This window comes from Mastacembelus armatus, chromosome 18, assembly GCF_900324485.2.
Source record: "Mastacembelus armatus chromosome 18, fMasArm1.2, whole genome shotgun sequence".
Lineage (NCBI taxonomy): Eukaryota > Metazoa > Chordata > Actinopteri > Synbranchiformes > Mastacembelidae > Mastacembelus > Mastacembelus armatus.
In genome coordinates, this window is record NC_046650.1 from 12,922,244 (window position 1) to 12,947,348 (window position 25,105).

Sequence of the window (25,105 nt, forward strand, 5' to 3'; positions counted from 1 at the left end):
TCACTGTGTATGAGTAATAGATGCATGCAAAGACCACTGGAGAAAGCGAGTTTATCAGCAATATTAATATGAGCGAATGAGAGCCCGATACTCAGTCGAGCAGCAGTGCTCATTAGTGGGGCCAAACAAACAGGACTATGCCTCTGCCCTACACAAAGACCACTTTGTGAGCAAACCCTTGCCACTAGTGCAGCAGAAAATGTAGAGTTCTAGGCAATGGAAATTAAGTTTAAAAAAGAGCTGAAAGTGGAGCAGAGTGAAAAAAGGGGGTGGTTCAACTGAATATCCAAATTGGTGAAGATGATCAAATTTTCTGCATACAAGCCCAACTGAATGGGGAGACAGAACAACGTCTGAACATCAGCATGAAAACACTACATTGAAATTTATAGTGTTGAGGATTTTCCCTGAGGGAAAATTAGTGACCTTCCATTAAAACTTTAAAAATGCTTATTATTCTGAAACAACTTTGTTGAAGGACAATTGCAAAATTGTTGATGAATGTAGGACTGCTCTGATTTAAGCACAGTGGAAAAAAATATTAGGGGAAAAAGCCAATGGAAAAGCTTGATGCTTACCTCAAGGTCATCCAGTGATCGTGCAAGGCTAAGACGTTTGGCAGAACGGCGTTTAGAGGCACGGACAACACCCATACCCCAAAACCTAGAGCCCTTAGAAAATAAAAGAGACATAAATGTATGTGGTAAAGTGAGAAATTAATTTAAAGTAAGTCTTCATATTAAATCTCTGCTATAGCTTTGGCATTTCCAGATAATGGGGGTCATGAGACACATCTCCTCTCTGACAACATGCAGATTGGTCACATAAAATTTAACCTGCTTCAAAAGTCCTGAGACAGAACTAGTTTCAGTCTGTCAAAAACTACCATAAGAGACCAGACAGAACATTTATAGTTTTCTGCCCTTCAAAAATTCTAATGCAGTTTAACAGGCCACCTCAATTCTTATGATTGGAGAGTCTGTTTCTAATGTTTGAATGAGAGGTTAAGAATTGCAGATAATTACTGCTGCATGACAAGGGGCTCTACCCTATAATTTGCCTGGTTTCCTGCACAAGATTGTCTTCTTTCCAATCTAATGCAAGCTAAGTGAAAGACATATTCCAGATCTGAATTATAAACGGGAAAATGCTTTGCTTGGAATATTACAATATAGAAACACCAATAAATACTTAATAGAAGTTAAAACTTTATAGTGTTGATCTTTTTCCAAAGCCCACAGCACCTACCCTAAATTGCCCTGAAGTTTCATTTTATTGCCATTTACACCAATGTAATTGCAGACATGCTGATTAATGGGAGCTGTAGCTGTAAGAGAGAAATTAATTCAGAGATGGTGTATACACATCACTGTTCTCAGAGAAGCTTATTTCCGAGACTGTGTGGATACACAGTGACATCTTGTGGGCAATTAGCATATCACACATACACAAAACAATCTTGTTCTGTCCTTGTATCCAAATTAATTCAGACACAAACGTTGCTGTTTGAGTTCAATTCAGAGTAGACTCAGCACCCTGGTATTGTATTTCATTTTAGGTGCCACCAGTAATAGACCTACTACTACCCACCTCCTGTGTGCAAACTCAACTCCACTATTTGATGTATCCTATGTTGCTGTGGAAATGAAGTTAAAAAATAGATGCACTTGTCTCAGTATGACTGTGCTTACAATGAACTATTTTAGGCACTTTGAGGTGAGGATTTCTCATTAACACATAGCTGAGAAATTATATTTAGATGCATATCAGCTAAAACAAGTTCCAACAAAATGCTAGAAGTGTCTAGAAAAATTACACTCAAATCAAACGAATGTAAGTTAAACAACCAAGAGAAATATGCTCATGTGTAACTTAAATCTTGAAGTTGCAATTTATATATTATTAGACCTGTTCAACCTCCAGAGATTTCAGAGTATGTAGTGTTTAAATCTGGTTTACCCATTTTGTCACTGACATAGAAATGCAACTGACTTACAAGTTTAGGTTTGATGAACATGACAGAACTTAAAACTAATTCTTCAGTCAATGTCATAATTAAACCCTGATTTAGACCTCAGCTTATCTGTGTAAAGTGATAAATCTAATCAGCATTTCCTATCCTATTTCCAAAGATGAGTCTTACTTACATTTCTGGTAATACCATCCTTTTGCTGTTTTTCTCTCTGTTCAACAAATCTTTTGGTCCATTCATCTTTAGGGGGCAGCATCATGATGTCTGTTGACTGGTACCTTTCTGAAGGGATCTGGCTCATGGGGGCAAGCAGCTTATTTGTGCTGGTGCTAAGGCTAACACTAGAGGACCAGTTATTGCTGGATGATACCTGAGGTTCTGGATCATTGTTTAGTGCTTTAGGCAACTTTGGCTTTGAGAACCACCTTTGGCTACTTCTGAGAGGGTCTGCAAAGAAGTTTGGTTTTTTGCCCAAAGGCAGAGGAGGTGGTGGGGGCTTAAACTGGAACTCCAGCCTAGGTGGGGGACCTCCATAAAAGCTAGTTAGGGAATCGGGGCCAGGTAGTGACTCTGAAAGGGAATTTGTGCTGGCATTGTTTTCTGGATTAAGTTTTTGGTCATTCTTCAAGAGGTTTATTGGGGTGAGGTCTTCAGTCAGAGGATAATCCCATGGACAGCTGGGGAGGTGGACCCCAGGGTGGTTTCGGATTGCAGAAGCGAAATCCCTGTCCTCTCTCTCCCCAGGGGGGGATGCATTTCCAATTCCACTGTCCCCATTGCTGCTGGCACTGCCCTGTTTGCCAGTGCTGCCATTCTCCTTGGTTTTCTGTTGAGCTTCCATGTCCAGTTTCAATCTAAGCCTTTCCACAGCCTCTCCCATGTCACTGTACAGGACTGTTACAAAGTGCAGGACATCTGGGGGAGTCTGAGGGAACTCCAGGCAGCCCACAGTGTCTGGATCCGGAGTGCAATCAAAACCAAAGCGTCCAGCAATCCCTATATGGTCCTCATGGTTACCCAGCTCTGGGTCAATGAAGAAAACATGACAAGATGCCCTCAGTGGACCATCCTCTAGGACACGACCATTGAGAATATGTGCTGTAGTAACCAGACAGAAGAAACGTGGGTCTTCTGCACACACAGCCCCTAATACAAGGTTTTCAGCAGGAAAAGCTGCAAGAACAGCGCCAGTGTCATCACAAAGCCGTATGCAATTAAACATGATCTTCATCATCACCAGAGTGTGGGTATCCTGCTCCATTCCCAATTGTCGTATTCTGTCACGAATGGCTTTTAAACATTCTTCCTCTGATTCTGTAGTGTTTAAAATCAGTTCTGTGGAGCTAAGGTAACCCACCACCAAGGTCATGTTTAATAGACTCCAGACTGGACTGACTTCTGTGTCTGTAAAAATGGAGTCTGTGCCCCTCATTCTGGATGGTTTATCCTTTTGCTGCTCAGCTAAACAGCTCCACTGTTGTGACCACTGTGACATATTGGGCTCTGATACTGGCCTTTGTTTAGTGGAGACAATGTGACTCCAGTTAACGGGGGAATTGTTTGAATCATCTGAGATAGTGCGAAGAATGCCTGCCTTTTGGAAATGACCACTTTTCTGGCCAGTCCCAAATTTTGCATCATTAAGGATGGGATTCCCCATTATTCGTCCCTCAGCATGCACCACCATCTGCAGGGGTCCTTTGCAGCTGCCAATCAGTTCTACCACAGTCTCATGCAAAGCAGTGGACACATCAGTTCCATTGATGGCCATGATGCAATCCCCTTGTTTGAGTCCCACCTTGTCAGCAGGGCTTCCCTCCAGGATGCCCCTCAACAGGCATGGCCTCTGTCCTGAAATAGTAAAGCCATATCCTGCCCGACCACGGATGACTTCCACAATCCTGAGCTCACCGACCACATTTAAATCCAGACACCTCCTTGTGCCCTCAGGCTGTCCCTGTATCCTCATGTTTGTTGTGGAGCACTGTAAGATCCAGTGTGTGCGAATTAAAATTCACAGGTTGCCAGCACTATTGTGCTGTTGTCATCCTACAGTTACAGAAATTGGGCAAAAAAACAGAAAGAAACAAATCTGCAATGTTAATTATTTGCAATATGGAACCAAATAAACCACATTATGTGACTGATGATAACTAGGAAAATAACTCAGTTGCTCATCTTGTTTGTGTTAACAGAGACATTTTAAGATTAAACACTAATTAGAAGTATTAAATTTGGTGTTGCTGCATACTCAGTTTTGTATATTTTCCAAACACTAGATGAAAAACCACATATTATTTTTATGTGTTTATTTATTTATTTATTTATTTTTTGCTTGAAAACTACTTGATAATTAATTTAAATAATTATTTTCCAGAATGGTTCCTGATTCATTTTCTGGCTAGCTGCTGGTGCTCAGCTCTACATTACAAAATATAATGACTGTTTTGCTTGAAAACTAATGATAAATACTTTCACAAAATACCTACTCTACAATACACATAGTTGGCTAACTACTTAAAAACGAATGAAAACAAGAGGCAGGCCCAGCTTTATTTTACTCTTAGCAAAGTAATTTAATAACTAAGTAAAACCCCTTATATCAATCTTATTTTACCAATATCTGTCAGAGATAAGACACAGACTCCTTTTATGTAAATGACTGCTCCAGACCCCTCCACCCACTCCCCCACAACAGAGTGCCAGCTGGCACTTTAAATGACACCCGGACCCTTTGGTTTCAGTCAGCCACTGTTTTCAAATGTTCCAGTAGTCAGTGAAACATTTCAACGCAGGAAACAGCCGAGAGGCCGTTTTACTTTTGCTATGAAAAGGTTAAGCCGATAAAGTAATGTGAAATAGCGGTGTTAAGTAACAGGTAACTAACTACTAGCGTTAGTCCGAAACTAACGTTAGCACAACAATGACGCTGGTTGATGACTGACTTTTAAATTTTTTAATTACCTCTTTCAGGGTTGAAAAGTTCCGCACAAAAAAAAAAACGCCCAGAGTTTCACTTTCAGGTTGATAAGACTCCACACGTTCACATTTTTCACACAATAGGTCCAGTTTTTAATAATTCATGACTACATTTCCCTGCCGTGATTCAGAAGTAGCACGATCTCTCTCCATTCACTCACCTCGGTGAGCACAAGGCGTCTTTCACTGTAACCATGACAGCGTAACGTCTCTGGGGCACGTGACGTCACCTCCTGGCCAATCAACACGCCCGTCTCGTTCAATATTCAAACGAATGGAGTGACGCTATTGGCTGATGCTGATGCGAGTTGACAGGCTTTACTTAGCGCTAAAATGTATCAAGTGTAAAAACCTGGATATTTTTAAATAAACAACAGCTTTTATATATACTCAATACTATAATATTAGGGCTGAAACAACTATATGAGCTCTCAGATCTTACATGTCATGAAGGACCGAGTTAGAGATCAAAACACACATTCAATTGTGACTGAAATTTTCAAAAATATGTATTTTTAAAAATATATACATATATATGCAACTGATGTCTTACCTGTGTGAATATGCTATTATCCCACAGTTACTTTGCATGTGGCTCGGCTCCTGGCTCCTCCGTACTGGTGGGTGCAGCACTTCACAGCCGCTGCTCTGTAAACAATGCCTCTCTGGTCAAAGGCCTGCAACGGTTGCACATAGGTGGGTCCTACACTGCTTTGCAGAAAAGATAGAATAGCTGCCAGGCATTTGATGAGACATGTCATGTGATTGTTATGATTGATAATCTATTACTAGACCATTACAAGCTGTTACTTTGACTTATTTATTGGTAATTATGGTCAGCATAAATTGGTGCACAGCTCCTAAAAACATTGTATTTTTTTTTACTGACTTCTGTGGAGTTGGTGTAGCGTGAGATGGAACTAACTTAATCCCTAGTTTCTCCAAATCCTCTTAAAATGAGCTGAAAGGCAAAATCTTTCAGCTCAGTCATTCATTGTCATCTGTGTATTTAGCATTGCAATAATCACCCTGCAGAATATATTGGAGCACATACACAAAACACATGAAATAACAGCCAGACCACGAGTCATTTTATTAAGTACAAATGCAAACAGGCCAGCACAATGCCACCCAACATTAAATGCTGTGTAAATGTTTAATTTTGTTTCATTTTGTCTAATTTTATTCAGTACAGTTAGTGTGCTGGCAAAGTAATTTCTGTGTATGAATAGAAAATAATTTGTAATTGGGCCCAGTATTTGTCTGTTTTTATTTATTACATCCAAATGAGCTTCATCTTGTAAAGTTATTTCAGTGAAGTTAGGAAATTTACCCGTATACTGTCTTTTCCAGTCAGCTCTGTGGAGCTACATCAACACAAAATGAAGATTAGAAACAATATGAACAACTCTTCAGTGGGAGGCACTGAATGTGCTACTATTAAGCACAAAACCGGCGTATTTGAGAGAAGTGAATTTCCCTTTTACAGGAAGTCTGATGCAGTTTGCATTGTCTAGGGTGCTATTTGCTCACAGCTTCTTTCCAACCGCCTCAATAACAGCAGAGATTATTGCTTCTACTTCAAGTTCATAATGCTACAAATTGTCCTGTTTTGGCATCAAAGCTTCCCAACTTGTAATTATCCTGGCACAATAAAAAAAAAAAAAAAAAAAGTGACAAGATAAATCTGTTTTTGCAAGGCTGTTGTTCCCACAGTGATTTTAATATGGTACTTGACAAATTAACCAGAAAAAAGATCTGCTATTACCGTTAAAGAGAAAACTCACATTGGAGTCTAACTTACTGTAGATGCTAAAGTAGCAGCTAAGGTTTGTCACTATGGTTATTAACACGGTCATCTTCCATTAGTGATATTCAGGCTTATGACACCTTTAGAAATTGTAAAAGCATATATGTGTACCTCTTTATACCATTCTTCTATTGATTACATGCTCAATGTTAAACTGAAATCCAAAATAAATATATTTCATTTTTCCTTCAAAGAGGCTACAGGTGACACAAGGCCAGGGTCTTCCCCCACAACCATAATCCCCATACTTCATGCCTTTCCTGGATCTTTGACCCCACTCTGACCCCATGATGCTGATGTGGTGGAGGGGGGCTGAATCATCTTCTCCAGAAGATTCATCATACGCTCCTGCAGCTGCAGACACTGGACCTGGAGGAGGTTCTGTTGGTGCATTGCTCGACGGACCTCTCTGCACGTTTCCTCTATGGCCCGACTTGACCTTCTCTGTTGCTGTAGCATGGCCTGCATCACCCTCAGTTTCTTCCTTTTCATTGACAGGTGCTTGTTGGCATGCCTCTTCCTTGCCGAAATAGGCCGGGAGCTAGAGAAGAGTGAGGAGAGGTTTCAGAGCAGACAGTAACTGATGTAAGATGAAATCATCTTTGGGTTCAAGAGACAATTGTTTGTCCTTTAGTACAAATCAGCACTCTGCAATTTGTCAAGTCAGTGTCGTGGCCTAATGGATAGGGAGTCGGTCTTGTAACCCGAAAGTTGCAGTTTGCGGTGGGGTGGGTGAATAGCCAGCGCTCTCTCCACCTTCAATACCACGACTGTGGTGAGACCCTTGAGCAAGGCACCGAATCCCCAACTGCTCCCCGGGTGCCGCAGCAACGGCTGCCCACTGCTCCGGGTGTGTGTTCACTGCTGTGTGTGTGCACTTTGGGTGGGTTAAATGCAGAGTACAAATTCTGAGTATAGGTCACCATACTTAGCCACAAAGTCACTTTCACTTTCATACTGATTTTAGACATATTTTCTAAATCTGGATGCTGGATATCTAAAGGTTTGCACATCATATTTCCTATAATGCATCTGACAGAAAGCACCCATCAGAGTAAAATCTTGTAGTTTAGTAAAATATTGTAGGAATACATTGGTGGATAGCTTCTCTGAAATAACAGAAAAGATCAGAATTAAGAACATGTTGTTAGATTTAACACCAACAGCATGTGAAATGTCCCATCTAGCCCCTGTTACCTGGAGCCCTGTGTGTGCTCACTGTCAGAGCTCAAAGAGTCCAGCTCTTGTTTTATCTCCATCTCATCTGAGGAGCCTGTGTACTCGGGCAGGAAGCCCATCATCCCCTCCTCTGACGGTGGCACGAGGTTTTCTGTAGACTGGGAGGAAGTGGAGGGACCTGCAGCTGAAAACTCCAAAGAGTTCACCCGTCCGTTCTCCAGGGGCTTGCAGAGGATCTTCTCAATGGCCTTATAGTATGGCCAGTCTGGCATCTCCCCACTTTCGCCAACTGTGGATTTCAATCGCCTGTTAGAGGAAAAAGGTATGTTTATAGTCATGCAACAGCAGGTGTTTGGAGTCAGAACTCTGGATGGACATTTGGATTTGGTGCACTTGCCTGTACTGAAAAGACATATTGGTGATTTTCATCTTGATCTCCTCTTTGAACCTCTGCTCTCCGGTCAGCTGGAAAAACCTCTGGGACATCTTCTCGTAAACCTTAGCATTCCTCTTGCTCATTTTCAGTTCGTTGTGGTGTTCCTCCCACACGTACAGGAGGGCTTTCATTTCACCATCAGTCCAGTTCGGGGCACGCCTGTGTTTCTCACTGTGGCCTGGCATTAGGTAGCTGAAACCATCCTCTGCTGCCATTTTTGAAATGGTTCTCTTGGCCTGTGCTGGCTGTGTTTGCAGAAATAGGATCTTTAGAGGCTGAATTTGAAAGTCTTTTACTGTGCTAAGAGCTGTGTTGAGTCTGCAGTGAGGGAGTGATACATGCAAGAAGGCACACACACCGTGCTGCCTGTGCCCTTCCCCCTAGCCTTGCTGAAAGAGGACTCAAAATGGGGCCTAAGGCAGGAGAGGAATCCGGTTAAAAGCTTTTAGTGGTGCATGATGTCACCGTGACATCAAGTTGCCTTGGCAACGGTGAGGGAGGCCCTTCATTTTCCCTCCCCTGTGCTCTAACCACTCCCTTCCTCTTTCCTTTGCCCTCAATTCTGCTTCACCGGCAGTACAAAAAGCTTTTAGCTGAAAGGCAGCAGTGTGAGCGCACGAGATCGCTGACAGTTTTGAAATATGAGTCTCCGGGGAGGAGGCAAAAAAAAAAGAGAGCGGAGACCAGGGGTATGTGTTTCCCTGGCAACAAGCAGCTGGATTAGGTAGTCAGCCAACACACAGCTTCATTTAAAAGCTTTTAATAATAGACAAGTCGATTTGAGACGGAGAGAGGGAGGATTTGCTTCCTCTGTCATGATGTGGAAAGAGAAGAAAACGCTCCCAGCCTGCAGAGAGCAAAAGCCTTTCACTGAAAAACTGTGAAACACATCAGGTGGAAATAACAGGGTGGAAATGTCAGACTAAACAGCAACATGTGGTGATCAACCGTAGGAAACCCTGCAATAGAATACAATATGCTTTCTGCTGTGACCAGCTTTCTATTCTTAGCTGTGGGTTGTAGACAATAGACCTCAGCAGGAAAGGTTTTTTTTGACTAGTTTGAAACCCCTCCCCCATTAGGGTCTCAGCAAGGGGTGGCTCTCTCAAAAGCACCTTAATCTATGATATGTGCATTTTTCCCTTGTCGTTGTTTCTTTTCTTCCCTTCTCCCTCTATGTTCCTCCTGTCTTTCAAGAACATTTATGCCACAAAAAATTCTAAACTACTTGACTACTTTCGCTGCACCATTTTGCCTCCCTCTATTTCTGTCCCTCCATAATCTTTGCAGAAATGGTAATGCGGTAACACAAGTCATCCATCCTCATCTTTATTAGTGCCACTAGTTGCTGTCAGCCTGGCTTAACAGGCCTGAATTTTTGGCCTGATTAGACCCTACACCCATCTGCTCCTCACTAACCTGACAGGCGGTCAGTGCATTTTCATACCGCAAATTGGCAGCTTTGTTCGACCCGTCACATCTGTCACTTAAGCTCGGCCGTTGCAGAAATCGAAGAGTGAATGAAAGCTCGTGTGAAAGGTTTTGTGCGTTTGTTTTTTGCGGTCGAGCCTTAAACGGTGAAGAAATGTTATTGCTCATTTGGGTATTTGCTCACATTCAGTACATTAATGACTTACTGAGGGAGCCTTATTTTTGCAGGCTTGTGATTACGGCCTTAACACTTGAATGGCAGAAAAATCCACCTAATGAATTAAGACTTAAATGCTTATGTTTAAATAAATGCTTACTATTTCAGTGATTTAGCAGCTGCTTATTTAGCCTCCTCTATTTCAATATCATGAATGAATTTTCTTGCTGGGGACCTTTATCATTTTGTTTAGTTATCTCCACATTTTTTCATTCATTTAGATGGAGGTAATCCAGACTACTAATCCAGGAGCCAGACTAATCTACAGACAAACTGGCCACGTGCTGCTCATGCCAACAAGTAGAAGTCCGTAATGTTAGTGAAATCCAATCATATAATAAAATCTCTATAGTGTATATGATCAGACTAACCAGGCAGCTTTCGCAGATTTATAATTTCATTTTACTCATAATTGAAGACGTTTGTTTTGCACGATATATTTTTAAAAATCTAACCATCATATGTGACTCAAGATGCATTATCAGATTATTTGTTAAGCACCTGCAGAGCAAACTAAACCATTTAAAACCACTTGTATATTGTTAGTTAACAGGCACATTGCTGAAATAATAAATGCAACAATGCCCCAAAAGAACATATCACCTTTTCCCAATTATTCCAGTATCATGAAAAAGTGAATACTAGCGCACTGCTGCAGACAGAAAATAGAGATATGAGACATTTTCCTGTGTTGTGACCACAGTGATTGCTGTTTATCAAAACTTAGTTTAAAGTAAAAGAAGACTGCAGATGGGCTATAAGGTCAACGTTTCATATATTATAATAAAGGAGCAAACCAGAGTAAAGTTGTGTCATCTCTTTAAGCCTTAGAAAAATGTTTAATGCAAATTTGTGCACATAAAACACATACAGTACAGTGCATACATAAAGTATTATAAAGTATAAATGCTTTAAATGTTGGTCTACGTTAGTATGTCAATACATACTCTTCAAGTCAACATCAAGTTTAACCTCATACCTCATAATAAAGCGGTCCACAATGGACCGAATGCAAACTGACTGGACCACTGTGGCCAAAGCTGGATCCACAACAAGTCTTTGATACATGTTTGCACCTGCTCATGACAGAAACTAAACAGGACAATAACAACCAATGACCACATTTTGTAGTGTGATTAGAGCATTTTGAGGCTGGTTTGTGTGTCTGACACAAAAATACAGTAGCTACAAGCTGTCCATCTCCTTTTAATACTAAGTAGAAAGCTCTGTGCAAGTCTGAGCTCAGGCGGGAAGTCCAATCGTAGCTTTTGTGGAATTTACTCCTCCTGGGGGGGGAACGGTGTAATCCACAGTCGTGTTTCTTCTATCAGTCTTTAACAGTATTGCAAATACAAGACATAGAAAGCTGTTACGTGGACCCATGCTCTGAGGGCAAAACAATTAAGGAATGTCAGTTAGTTAATCAATACTAAAAAAAGAAAAGGGGCTGATGAATCGCATTTCAATTGTCAGGCAAACTGGTTCACCAGCAGCTTATAACTCTCCCCACCTCTCTGTCTGTCGCACTACAACCTAAAACGATGCATTGATACACACCATATGCAACATGTCAAATTAAAATATAAAAAACATGATTGAATGGAAACATTATAATATAACAAGCATTATAATATACAACAACCCAATTAAAAATCAAACCTAAAAAGGAATGTAGTTCTGAAAAAGTACCACTAGAGGTCAGCAAATACCCATGCTCAGATATCCAGTAATACACTTGAAATATTTATCTGCAGTGAATAGTTTCTTCTGCTTGTGGACTAACGCTTAAAAAAAACGTACAGATCTCTTGTTTTCTTCGGTTTAACCTCCAATCAGTTCCACATAGCAGCAGGAGTAGTGGTGAACACCTCATCAAATCAGCACATTTCACTTTGTTACATTCTTGACATGGAGTCTCACAGTATAAATGACAGGTTTGTTAAAAATCTAACACTGACTTGTATGTGCACAGTGATCTCAAATGATCAAGTGATCTCACTGAATAACAACTTGACACTGTTACTGCATCAGGAAAGAAAATCACTTCCCACATTTCCAAACTGACTCATTCTCATTAATCTCAGCAGGTTCTATTGAAACTATTTATGCAATGTTCCTACGAAGTTTTGTTCTCCATTGGTAAAAGTTCCTCTGAGTTCATTTTGTCCGATGTTGAAAATAATTCATCTCTCCTGCTGTGGACTTCATCCCAGCATTGTGTGATTACAGACCCCAGCCTGTTTCCTCGTGTCTTCTGTGTCTTCAATGCCTCTGTTCAGTCTCTGGGCAGGCACTCCTCCTCTGTGATTCCCTGAGCCTTCAGCTCTTCGAGAACGTTGTCCAGGTGGCCAGGGTCAGGGTAGCCATGGCCTGTCAGGTTGGAGCCAAACTCCGTCTTGTGGTGCACCTCGTTCCAGATGACTGTGTCAGACTCGCCGGTGGTGCTAGATGTGCCCACGGAGAAAATGAGCCGGCGGTCCCACGCTACAAGGAGTAACCTCAGAACCTGGACAAAGAGATTGTGTAAGTAGGAGGTCGATTTTATCACATACTCTGGTCATTTAATCTTTATACTACTCCCGAAATGTTCACCTTGCGTCCCTTCTCGCTGTCGGGGAGGTAGCAGTGTCTGGGGAAACCTCGGGCAGTGAAGGGTTTGCCTGGATTTGGATGTTCTGGGCCCTGAAGAGTGACAGTAACGTATATGATACATGATTAAGCAAAGCCAGAAACACAAACTAGTGTCACAGAGACACTCATGTCCTAACTTTACCTGGATGCCAGGTGGGATGTTGTAAATGATCCGAATGGTTTTGCAGTCAGGGTGGCCAGGCAGAGAGTGGGGGATGACGTGGTACTCCATTTTGCCAGGAGGCTGGTTGCCGGTCTTGACTCCATAAATGGTCTTGCAGGTAGGGCACTGCAGGCTGCCATCCTTGTTGCCATTGTTGTACATAGCAACGAGACACTGGAGGTGGTACTGGTGACCACACTGTGCCAGGCGGCCCACTGACTCGGCCCGTGAGATGCCACCCACACCAGGGCCCTTGTACCCTGATGGTCCGGCCAGGGCCTCCATGCAGATGGTGCAGTCCTGAAAAGATAATTTATACTCAAACTCATCAATCTCTTCTCTCTTTTTTTTTTTTTGTTTCTTATTGTTGGTAAGTTGAAAAAACAGAAGCACATCAGAAGTTATCTCCCATATTTAAAATAACCGATATTTGGGTATTAAAGTTTGCAGATCGAACCGTTACTGTCCCAAGCCTTTGTTTAGGCCGCTGGTTGTCACGGTTCATGTTTCATTTAGTTGAAAATCCCCAAAAAGGTGAACTCACCTCTTCTGGTGGATTGCGAACTTTCTGAAGGTACCTCTTCACCACTTCCTCAGGGGTTTTCCCTGAAGGATAAAAATAAAAGGTGTGAGATCCATTTTTGACCAAAAAGCAGTAAACAAACACACACTTCATCATCACACCCACCTTTGCGGGCCTGCTTCTTGGTCGTCTTACGGCAGCAGTGGCCCAGACCCGGCACAGGCTTGATATCACTCTTACTGACAGGTGGAGGATGAAGCACCAACTTGGGCGGGCGGGTGAGGCAAACAGGAAGTCCCGCTGCGCTCATAAGGATGCCTGTAATGCCTGGAAAAAACCAGCAGAGGGGGGTGTAATACACCGTCTTCGGGGTTTACTCCTTGCGTGAGGAGCTCTTTAACCTGGGAGTTACCTGTTAATGTTAATTATGGAGCTAAATGACATTATGTTGTCTCCAGGGCAGTTAATCAGTGTCTATTCAAAGAGCTGTAAGTACAACAAACTTTGAGTAATTAGACCTTTTCTAAAGTAAGTAACCCTGATTTAAAAAGTTTAAGTTCTGTCAATATGTTTACCTGCCAGTGCAGGATGAACAGGGCTAGATCCATTCAGGTTCTTCACTGGAACAGTTGGCACTCTGAAGCACAAGAAAACAAATGTATTAATCTACAGATCACTGACACACTAAAAGCACCTAAGCTACAGACTAGGTCACCTCAGCAGCCCAGAATCAAGGTAACTCAAAATCCGAGGAGTCACCTGCAAACAGACAATCTCAGACAGCTGGTTGCAGCATATGCCAGTTTCAAGTTCGCCCAATGTCAGCAGGTTAAGCGGCTTTTGCCGAGCCGTGGCGTGACAAGCAGACGTTGCTCATCACAACTTATTCACTCATGACATACGGTCCCACAATTATCAAAAAGGATTTCCTGCTACAGTATGTAAGTCAGGATGTGTATGGCACCAACATTCAGTGAGACTAATTTAAAACTGCTCAGTAAACGAGGAGGAGCAAAATCAATAAAGAGGCCATTGTATCTCACAATATTCAAAATGCTGCTATTTTTGCAAGACAAATTGAAGTGCCTTCAACTTAAACTTAAACTAAAGATTCCAATTAAAACACCTTTGTTTGTATACAGCACCTTCATATTCTTGTTCAATATTTCAGAAAGGCCAAAAAAAAAAAACAACCTCCTTAAATCTGTAGTCAAATAGATTCAACAACATAACATCAATAGAAGTTGAACACATATGCCCTTATTTCATATCATAGCTGTAATGTTCATCAGCAGGAGAAACACACAAGAACAGTTTGTGATGAGCAAATTTGCACGGTCCAGGTAGAGGTTTGTACTTACGGTATCCCAGTTTTGAACACAGTCATTTTTCTGCTTGTTTCGCACGCTTTCCTTTTTCCTGTCTCCAATTGATCCTAACAGTCGTATGTCAGTCTCTCTCTTCCTCTGCTTCTGTGCTGGTGTCTGGTCTCCTTCCTCTTTTATAGGGCTAATCCCTCTGTTTCCATCTGTTAACTAAACTCTGGTTGTAGGCCAGAGAGTCATCACAGCAGGGATTACCTGTCAGTGACCGCATCACACTGCCAGGCTGCCATAAGGCTGACACACATGAGCACATCTAACAGACTCCAGACACAGTGCCACAGAATGGATGTTACAATATGTCGACATAATAAAGTTAAGATTTGACTTTCACATATCAAAACTATATTAACTAGCTTTAACTGTTAGAAGAAAAGTTGAAACTTCATTCACATTCATTATAACATACAAGTTTTTTTTGGATATTTATATATTATTTTACCATTTATTCTATTTTGTTTTACTATTTCTCTTTTAAGTGTTTGTATGTGTTCTTTTTTTGTTTTACTCTTAGTTTTACATATCTGGGGAAAAATGTGAAACACTAATTATTTATGGTTCAATTATGTTTTAATGATCATATTAATATATTGGGGTTTTAGTTTCATCACTGTTTTTTTCTTTTAATGTTTGTGTCTGCATCTGTGGTAAGACAACAATACAATAGAAAGCCTTACAGTAAAGAGTTACTGTATTGTCCAGTTCCAGTACTGGCCAGTCTGATTACACTGTACAGCATTGCTATATTTGTTTGTTTACCAACAAACCAAGTGAGCGAGCTGTGGTATTAGCTTCCTGTTTATGTACATTACGTGATTCACAAAGTCACAAATGGTGTGGCTTCCTGGATCAAACCTAAGCCTGAATAAGTTGATTGACATTTGTGTGTCACATGAGCGTTATGATGACAAGCTTTAAAGGAAGGTGGGAGAAAAGTGGAGAAAGGATGGTGAGGGGGGAGATGTGTCAGCTGGTCACGTTTCTTTGATACCGGCTAATCTAGCGGCATTAGCACAGTGTCCATCTGGAACGCTGGATGAAGGCAACACACGAGCTGCAACACTCACATTCACAAACTCAATCTCATGCAATGAATTGAGAGAAATAAAAAAGTCTAAACCCTGAAAGAAAAAGAAAAAACACTGCTCAGGCACACATGATGAAGTTTTATGGGGATGATGTTGAGCGATGAGTTAATTTCTGCTTGGATTTTAACAAAATAAACCAGAATTTGGTTGTTTCTGTAGAAATAACTTATACTACACTAAATTCTAGTGCTTTGGAAACTGTGAAGTCACATGTCAGTCACACCTGGTGAAAGGTGCATTTGCATTATTTTCTTTGTGAGCCTTATAACCTCTTCTGAATGTGAAGGATGAAACTAACAGTGGGTTCCACTGGTTTTAGGGGAGTTCTCACTCTGTAGCATCGGGCCTTGTGGCGTACCATGAATGAACTTGGAGATAAAGCAGTAAGTGGAATGATGGAAGAAGGATGAGAATACCAGACTGGGATCAGAGATACTCTTGATTTGTGACGTGGTGGTTTTACCTCTGCAGCAGGTGCAACCATCTGCCGGACAGATGACTACTCTCACCTGACATGTTTACAGAAACACCTGACACACAACAGAGGAATATTAAGCCTGTGCTATTTAGTATTAATCTGAGATTTAGCTGCTGCTGAACCAGTGTTTTATGTTAGTGGAGTAGAGTTAATATGAGGATTCAAAACGATTTGGATGCTACGCTAGGGCAACCATAGGTGGCTCAGGTGGGAAACATCCTCAACACATTACCTTGTTTTAATGTTTGACCACAGTTCAAGCAGCCAAATTCAGTATTTTGCTCTGAATTCAAACAAAAAAGAAAGGCTTTAATTGTATAATGAAATCTATGTGTTAACATTTGCAACATGTTCCCAACAAGGCCATACAAACATAACCAGCTACAGAAAATAATTATATGCAAAAAACATTATGTTGTTCCAAAAGTCGAATTATTTTGAAACAACAATGGAGCCCCTGCGACCAAACACAGACCAGCAGCATTAAACTAAAACCAGCACCTCCAGCTCCACATACTGGGACTTCACAGATGTTAACTGCCAAAGCAAATCTTTAAGGATGCTCTGAAACACCTAAAAACCACATGGTCACACAGTCTGTAAGCACTGGACTAGATATTTATTGTCATTCATACCTGCCTATGACATCTGACATTTAATTAGTTCACACAGAAAATTACTACTATTACTATTGCAACTGAACTGAAAGACAAGACACATCTAAGAATTTGGGTAAATGTAAAACTAGTTTAAATATGCACCATTAGAAAAACATACATTTCCAGATAATTTGTGAGATGACTGAGCATTTGTCACGATAAAAGAATATTTGGAGCGAACTGATAAATGACTTCGGTGGTTGTCTACTCACCCAGAGGCGATAAGGGCACGTGACTGAGCCATGGCGATACGCTGCAGTGCAGGTCGGCTCAGCCCTGCTAGGCTGGAGCGGGGAGGCAGAGGGGCCGCGCAGGCAGCAGCACTAGATGAAGACACTGGACCCAGGACGCGGGCAGAAGGTGAGGGCGTGCAGGTGGAGGCAGATGTGGAGATGAGAGGAGGGGCAGGAGTGGACGCGGTAGGGGCAGAAGAGGAAGCAGAGAGGGAGGAAGAGGTGGACGGGTGAGGGGGAGAGGTGGCGACAGATGAGGGTGTGGTGGAGGGTGGAGGAGGAGGTGGTGGAGGAGGAGGGAGAGGTGGAGGAGGGGGACGGGTGGAGGAGATGGAGAGGGCGGCTGTAGCTGAGCCAAGTAGGGAAAGAGAGTGGGTGAAACCTCCTCCAAAACCAATGTTGGCACCCCCAACACTGCCACCACTGACGATACCTACACCTCCTGCACCACCCATGCCACCCACACTGAAGCCACCTGTTGCCCCAACCATTGACGTTCTATTTGGAGAAAGTGATCGTGACAGGGAAGGTGGCCGAGGAAGGGTTAGTGAGTACGACCCTCCTGAGAAGGGGTGGCTGCTTATTTTGGGACTAGGCGGCTTGGTCTGTGGCGGTCTGCGACCCAGAGTGTGTGCAGTCGACATGGCGCCTGCTTTGACGCTCAGCACCAACATACACTGCTGACAGGCACACGGCTGTCCCAGAGAGGTGATGGCTGAAGCAGGAAGTGCCCCACTGGGGTATGCACTCCCATTTCCAGTCCCGCTGCTGCTCATCCTCATGCCCATACCCACTCCAGATACATCCACACCAAGTAGTCCTCCATGGCTGGGCATGGACATGGGCCCCCAGGCGTGGTGAGATTTGGGCAGGGGCCCAGACACCAGCGGGTATGCCAGGTCGGAGCGGCGCTGGATGCGTCGGCAGCGTTGCGTCTGCCCGTTGATTTGGGTCATGTTTTCGAAGTCAATGAGGTAGCAGAAACCCAGCGGCGCCAGGTCCAGCCAGGGCTGCTGCTGGTCACGTGCTGCCTGGATGGCAATGCCCACCTCCGTATCGTACGCCGTCCAACTGCCAGCGTCGTTCTCCCACTCCCACAACCAGCCCTGCCCTGGTGCTGAGGTGGGGTCGTAGAAACTACGTCGGACTGGTCGAAGGGTACCTGAGCCCGGGGTCAGATGATCACAACATGAATGAAAGTTTTATGAACATTATTTAACATTGTACAGGTTGTCTTTAAATGGCAGAGTGATGCAATGCACCTTGATAGGCATCTCTACATATTTGCAAGTCTACAAGTGTAAATGTAAAGTTTGTATAATTTAGTGACCATCAGTTTTTCTGGTCTAGAGAACTGCAGCTTGGTGCTGGGTGGTAAATGGCTAACTGCTCTACTGTTTTCTGTGGACAAGTAGATTACAAACCTAACAAATTCAACATGTCTGTGTTTGCTTGCTAAGAATTTGGGCAAACAGGTTGCCCCTGGTAACAGCACACTGTGTTCTGAATTCTGATTGGCTGGCAGGCTTGATCCGACCCAATGCTGGCTGTATTTGCTTTCCCAGGGTGCCCAGAGAAACTACTGTAAAGCCTTCACATATCAAATCCCGTGTCTAGAACACAAAATGGTGAACAGATTTCTCAAATGTCAGTGAGTGTGTAGCAAGTTAAGACCTTTTTTGGGGGGACTATGAATTAGAACAATAAAATACACACAACATTTACAAACTGTCGAAACACTGACGTTAGTCCCACTTGTCAAGGCAGAACCTACTCAGTGAGGTTAAAGTTTAAAGGTGCAGCACAGTAAGAATTTGAAACACATGATGTAATGTGCAACAACGCCACATCTTTGAACACAATAAATAGAATTTAATATATGACACAACTTTAGAAACAGCTGAGAGTTCACCGGGATCTGTGCCATGCCAAGACATTTACTAATGCAAAAGGGGAGCTCATCCATAAAACCTGCTTCCTATTGCCCTCATTTTTATCAATGACCTCAGACTCCTGAAATTCCTCCCCACCTTCCTCCCCCCTCCTCATCATTCCTGTCTCCTGTTTAGATTGAAGCACTGTCTCCCACCCCCATCCCATCCTCTGCTGGGTTTGGAAAACAAACTGCACAAAGGCTTTTGTCAGACAGTGTTGAGAGAAGGCCAATGTCGGGGTCTTTGCCAAAATTAGACAATTCCCTGCTTTGTCTTTGATTCCCTGCTTTTATACACTGCCCCACTTACCTCGTCTCTGTGAAGCTTGTGAAAGGCAACTTCTTATGTCCATATTCTCCTATAAGAGAATACTGTTGGCAGTGTTTACGCTGTTTGTAAGTGTGACTGGACACTTCATCTGCTACTCTGGCCTAGGAGCCACATGTAAATGTACACGTACAGGTCCCAAGAGAATGACTCACTTCACCGCTGTCTCATTTTCTAATCACAGATGTGCATCATCTTTCCTGGATTTTTAACCCTCTGTTGGAAATAGACCTAATACAAGACAGGAGTAAACACTATGGGAGTCTCTACTTGGGGATCTAAAAAATAAAAGAGTGGATTTTTGTGTCATTTCCGCCACTTTTCAGAACAGCACTTGCACCAAAGCATCATCTTCCAGAGCAGGATCACAATAAGGGTATAAGAGGACACATATGGGGAATTAAAAGGCCTCTGCCCCAGGCCCAGATACACCCTCCGCCGTGTGTCTCTCCCTCTCCCCTCCTCTTCTCACCTGTATCTTGTCGGAACTGGTGCATGGAATGCAAATCGATGATGTAGGGCGAGAGGCGAGGGTCCACCTGGCCGAGGACAACACTACCACACCGCGGGTCGCTCTGGATGACTGCCTCGATGTGATGACAGACGGCCGGGCTGTAGGGCCGCCAGCGTCCGTGCTCGTTTAGCCATTCCCATACCACTACGGCGGATGCTAGTAACATCCTACTCCTGCAAAGGTGAAAAGAAAAAAATGTCAACGCTGAGGCGTAAATGACAGCGCAGCCACGGGCACGGTGGGGCATTTAAAGATACCCCGCTGCAGCTCCGCTGTGCATCCCTGCGCACAGCGGCGCTGCATCCATCTTGGACAGTTTGCAGCGCAGATGTGTCCCCTATCTATAAATATATATATTTGGGATGGCACTAGATGCAAACTGTACCTTCCATGTTTGTAGTTTCGGGCGTGCAGCAATTAGCTGGTAGGTCCTTTTATCACACAGACAGGGCCGAGAGCGTTTCAAGGCGCAAAAAGCTGTGCAGGATGGTTGCATTTTACTCCCTATGCAGATGAGTGACGTCTACTGAAATCGTTTCTCCGGCACAATCAAGTTAGGGTGAGAGGAGAAAATGCAACTTGGATGCAGACAGTGGTGCGGCACTCGTAAAGTAGGTTACTGTGACAGACTCGCTTTGATCGGGCAATGCAAGCTTGCACATTTGAACCAAATCTGTGCTTTGTGTAAGCGAGGATCGGATTTTTATAGAAATGAATAAATATTTACCGGCTTAGATCAGCTTCAGTGTCTCCAGTCAAACCACTGTGCAGAACTGTTTGGGTGTTTTAGTAAAGATCCATCTGTCACTGTGAGAAATGTCTTCAGTCCTGAGGTAAAATCCCGGCTGTCTGCTTACATAACTGCGTTGCTATATGCCGCTATACTTTTATTTACTCTACCTTGGCTCATGCTTGTTTTATTGGCTCACCCACAGTGTCTCGATCGAGTGGCTCGCACCCACCACACAGAATAAATTCAGAAAAACATTGACATTGACATTTTCGTGCGTGAACACGCCCACGCCTCGAAGGCCTCCGCCATCCAATCAGATTCGAGCAAATGCTCAGCCCGGCCAATCCCAAACTAGCGTCAGCTCACACACTCACCGTGCAGATGCATGAAGCGTGTGTGGACATGTACTTCCACCTCTTTCATGTTATTTGATACCGCCACACCTGCACGTTCACCACTTGTCGCTTGTGTAGCATATTAAAGAAAGAGGAAATTAACTTTTTTAAAAAATCAACATAACTGGAGATGCCGGGGATTGAACCCGGGACCTCATACATGCGAAGCATGCGCTCTACCACTGAGCTACATCCCCATTGGCTGTATTTTCCTCCCCAAGCTTTTTTGTTCAGGGTGATACGGAAATATTGAGTCCTTAAATATTTATATATGTTTTGCTATTTTATACCTCTAACGTTATTATACTCGATTTTTAAAGCGTAAATAGTGAACTCTTTATTAGTTTACATGTAATACCTGTTAGTAAGACTTATTCCTCCTGCACACCCACACTGAAGACAAGTATGATGCGTTATAGATACTAATACGTTGTATGAAAGTTTACTTATGGATAGTTTTACCTATACTAATATGACCAGGGCCCTCAACCAAACATTAATTTAATATAAATAAATCTTAATCATTTAGCTATTATGTGTACCCAGGATTCATATTTGTCAAAACAAATATACTTATTTTGTCACAAATGTGACAAAATATTCATCTAGGCAAAAATATATCACTGTACTTCACACTTGAGAAGCTTTATTCAATTTTAATGATTTAGCTTTCACAATAATTGCCAATTCATTTTCTATCACTTCAGTGATTATTCAACTGACTTCTTTCAGCTGTAAAAATGTACAAAAAATAAAACCACAGTAAAGTTTGTATTTATTTTTGTTTAAGAAAAATAAAATTTAGAAATTAAAAAAACATTTAAAGCACTAAAAACATAGTCTACATCCTCCAATAGCATACATTAGGCTTACACAATAATACAAACATTGGTTCAGTTACACTGTGAAAACAGTAAACATTTACATTCAAAATACTGTATAGGCCTGCAACAGCTTCATCTATGAATCTTGTATAAATATCTGTGGATATCATCTATAAATGTTGAGGTTTTTGGTAGAATTTTCTAATTAGAACATACATTCCAGTTAAGTTGTATATAGTGATATATATATATATATATAGTTTATTTATTATTATTATTTATTATTATAGTTCACTGTGCTTACAGTGCAGTCACATCCTTCTCTTTACCCACTTCTTCAGACCAGGTGACACTTCCAGAGAATTGATTAAGGTCTATGAGCAATCCAGCTCCTCCACTTGCTTCCCCTTTGCCTGCCCCTTCTACCATCTTTTCCCCTGTCTCCTCCTTTTTCTCCTCTATCTCTGTCTCTTCTGTGTGATCCATTAGCCCGGCTTGCTCTCCTGACTCAGAACCCTCAAAACTTGAATTAACTTCTGAGGCTTCATCTCCCTTGGTCTTACTACACGTCTCTGTGTCATCATCTCGCTCATCCTGGTCCTCCCCCTCACTGTCACTCTCCTGGGAACTACCATCCTCCACCTTTCCCTCCTCATCATGGATTTCCTGCATTTCCTCTCCATCCTCATCCTCTGTATCATTGTCATGCCCCAGCCGAACTCCGAGACGTGTCTCCAAACCCTGTACTGCACCTCTCACCTGGTCCCTGATCCCTCCTTCCTTATAATACATGTTTCTGACTGTATACTCTCCCTCAGCCTCCTTGTTCAACTTCTTGTACAAGAAGATCAGCAAGAAAATCAGGCATAATAGGATGAAGAAAAGAGTCAGCACAGCTTTGTCTCCCATGCCTGAAATGAATAAATATAGAGAAATGGTTCACTGAGTTATCATGTCACACATTGGGATTTGTTATTTTTGTTTAATGTATTTGTTTTTAGTGGCACCGTCTCTAATTTGACATTTTGAGAAAAATCCTTATTCTCTTTATTTCTGAGAGTTGGATGAGAAAGTCAATACGACTTTCACATCTGTATAGTAAATATGTAGCTGGAGCCAGTAACTACAGCTCAGCTCAACATAAAGACACATGGACTGTGGGAAAGAAAATGTCTGGTTCTGTTGAAGGACTCATGGACACTGAATAGTCTGTATATTTGTACAAAGTTAAGCCAATGAGCTATATATTAAATGAATTTTTTAACATTGTGTGTTAACATCAGACAGGTTAGTTTCCCTCCCTTGTTTCCAGTCTTTATGCCAAACTAAAACAACCAGCTGCTGGTTACATATTAACCATACACATACAAGAGTATTTTAATTTAACTAGCAAATGAGGATATGTCCCTAAATATTCAGCAATTCCTTTAAAGGAGCTGACCTTTGGATTTTGAAATATGTTACTTATTTTAGCCGCCAAATCTTGGGTGCAATATGGGTGTGGTTTTCTAGACAACAGTGCTATGTGATGATTAGATGATGCCTTTAAGTGTAAATTTCACACATTATATTATGTCAACATATGTTTTCTGTGGTGAAATCCCAATTTTATAAGTAGCAATTTATTTTTTTATTTTTAGCAATGCTAAAAATGATGTAGCTTGAATTAGGCCTGAATCTATGATCCAACAGCATCATGATCCTCTCAGTTTTTCAAGCTGTAGACAGGTAGAAATGTACTGTACCTTTTTAGAAAATTCCCTGTTGAGTAGTTAAATCCCAGTGGCTCCAGACAGAAGTTTGCAGTCAAAACTCTTTCAAATAGCCGTGAAGTTTTCATCGGGTGGTACAGTGGTAAATTTGCATTCACGATCTAAAAATAAAAAGGAAATCAGTAAAGTAAATTACCCTGAAATGTGCTTTGAATAGTTTAATTGTATATGAAATGATAACAGCACATATAGAATAACATATCTAGATACATTTGTAATATATATACATATGTGAGCTGGAGATATGACAGGAAACCTGTATTTCTTTAATCTGGTTTGGCTGTCAAACTGTCTGCGTTGACTCAAATGACAGGAAACTAGCAGGCTTCTTGCACTGTTGCTGGTTTCCTGCCAAAGTGATCATTAAACAGTGTCAGTCAGCTTGCTGTGTATTGTATTTACAACACTATATAAGAAATGAAATAAGTGCATTTGCACTTAAACGTGTGCAGGTAAGTGGTAACTCAATCCCTGTGATGCTGTAATTATAACAATCATCTGTAAATAAATTATTAAAGTATTTAAATCCTCAAATATTAAGATCACATGTATAGAGCTATATTTCTTGTTACAAGGAAAAAATGAGTAGGTTAAACAGTCTGAAATGATTAAGAATGGATGGAAATGAACTGTAAAAAAAACTTACCACAGTTGTGGAACCACAGAGTATCAGAAAACAAGACTAATTTCTTGATTTCTGACTTCTGAAAAGTGTCAGAGCTTGAGTGAGGCAAGAGAAACTGACAGAAAGGGCTCATGCATGAAATGTGGTGAAAAAAGCTGCAGCTGAAGCCTTTTGAGGTAGGTGGAGGCTGAAAGGGGTGAGAGAACAGATTAAAGACAAAATGAAGCAGGCTGTGGTGGAAAGAACAGAAAGGAAAATGTGCATTTATAAAAAGAAAAGGGGAAGAAAACATTTCAGTTTTGTTCCTGCGACGTTGACTTACATCAATTTTACGGCAAAATGCTGTATATTAACTTTAAGATTCTATATATGAGAAATGATATTTGTTCAGCATTTTACAGTCCTTTTTGTCATCAGGTCATCTGCAACAGTTACACAAAGGTCAGCTAAGGTGACAGTGATGATGGCAGGGTTTATAAAAAATCCATCATCAGCATTTTAGCTTTGTTTTTACCATTGAAGCCTGTGGTTTTGACATCCACACTAAAGAAAGGAATCTAAAGAACAATGAGACGATTCTATGATTTAAGCAAAGGTGCAAAGTTATTATTTTACACTACAGTTGTAGGTTCACATGCTGCACCAGGTTTTTAAACGTGGCATGAGTTAGCCACATCCTGTTTTTGCTTCAGTGGTCAGGCAGTCTCAGCCCCCAACACCCAAGAGAGACAAAAATCTGTACCGTAATTCGACACTATTTTATACTGAAGGCCTGTTTGGTGTGCAGCTAAAAACTGTAG

General features: G+C 41.8%; 4 protein-coding genes and 1 non-coding gene across 9 annotated transcripts in view; all 5 read right to left on the reverse strand.

Moving 5' to 3' along the window:
* The window catches only part of LOC113138336 (regulator of G-protein signaling 12-like), a 31,916-nt gene extending 26,801 nt beyond the window's left edge, over positions 1-5,115 (reverse strand). The window contains exons 1-3 of one of the 2 annotated variants that reach the window (XM_026320667.1): positions 4,937-5,115; positions 2,148-4,021; positions 579-671 (exon numbers count right to left, since the gene is read on the reverse strand). In XM_026320667.1, coding sequence (XP_026176452.1) covers positions 579-671; positions 2,148-3,941 — 1,887 coding nt within the window. In that variant the 5' untranslated portion in view covers positions 3,942-4,021; positions 4,937-5,115. Of the gene's footprint in view, positions 1-578; positions 672-2,147; positions 4,022-4,936 lie in introns of those variants that run through there. The other variant, XM_026320676.2, reaches the window with a different exon arrangement.
* A 1,114-nt stretch (positions 5,116-6,229) lies between these two features.
* msantd1 (Myb/SANT-like DNA-binding domain containing 1) lies at positions 6,230-8,749 on the reverse strand. Its single transcript, XM_026297200.1, has 3 exons — positions 8,338-8,749; positions 7,959-8,246; positions 6,230-7,302 (listed from the first exon to the last, which is right to left on the reverse strand). The coding sequence occupies exons 1-3, from the start codon at positions 8,589-8,591 to the stop codon at positions 7,011-7,013; spliced, it is 834 nt and encodes a 277-aa protein (XP_026152985.1). The 5' UTR covers positions 8,592-8,749; the 3' UTR covers positions 6,230-7,010.
* Positions 8,750-10,862: 2,113 nt separating this feature from the next.
* dtx4a (deltex 4, E3 ubiquitin ligase a) lies at positions 10,863-20,908 on the reverse strand. 2 transcript variants are annotated; one of them, XM_026299275.1, is made up of 9 exons: positions 20,684-20,908; positions 19,915-20,129; positions 17,161-18,343; positions 13,917-13,978; positions 13,507-13,668; positions 13,363-13,424; positions 12,798-13,118; positions 12,617-12,706; positions 10,863-12,530 (listed from the first exon to the last, which is right to left on the reverse strand). In XM_026299275.1, the coding sequence occupies exons 2-9, from the start codon at positions 20,120-20,122 to the stop codon at positions 12,300-12,302; spliced, it is 2,319 nt and encodes a 772-aa protein (XP_026155060.1). In that variant the 5' UTR covers positions 20,123-20,129; positions 20,684-20,908; the 3' UTR covers positions 10,863-12,299. The 2 variants fall into 2 exon arrangements, with proteins under 2 accessions (XP_026155060.1, XP_026155059.1); XM_026299274.1 differs by lacking the exon at positions 20,684-20,908 and adding an exon at positions 20,342-20,473.
* A 301-nt stretch (positions 20,909-21,209) lies between these two features.
* Positions 21,210-21,281, reverse strand: trnaa-cgc (transfer RNA alanine (anticodon CGC)). Its single transcript has one exon. It is a non-coding gene; the product is annotated as a tRNA-Ala (tRNA).
* A 439-nt stretch (positions 21,282-21,720) lies between these two features.
* On the reverse strand, positions 21,721-24,530 carry LOC113143505 (DEAD-box ATP-dependent RNA helicase 28-like). 3 transcript variants are annotated; one of them, XM_026329168.2, is made up of 4 exons: positions 24,327-24,530; positions 23,937-24,028; positions 23,654-23,781; positions 21,721-22,819 (listed from the first exon to the last, which is right to left on the reverse strand). In XM_026329168.2, exon 4 carries the CDS (start codon positions 22,815-22,817, stop codon positions 22,209-22,211), a length of 609 nt encoding a protein of 202 aa, XP_026184953.1. In that variant the 5' UTR covers positions 22,818-22,819; positions 23,654-23,781; positions 23,937-24,028; positions 24,327-24,530; the 3' UTR covers positions 21,721-22,208. The 3 variants fall into 3 exon arrangements, with proteins under 3 accessions (XP_026184953.1, XP_026184961.1, XP_026184970.1); XM_026329176.1 differs by having other exon boundaries at positions 23,908-24,028; XM_026329185.1 differs by lacking the exon at positions 23,937-24,028.
* Positions 24,531-25,105: the final 575 nt, after the last annotated feature.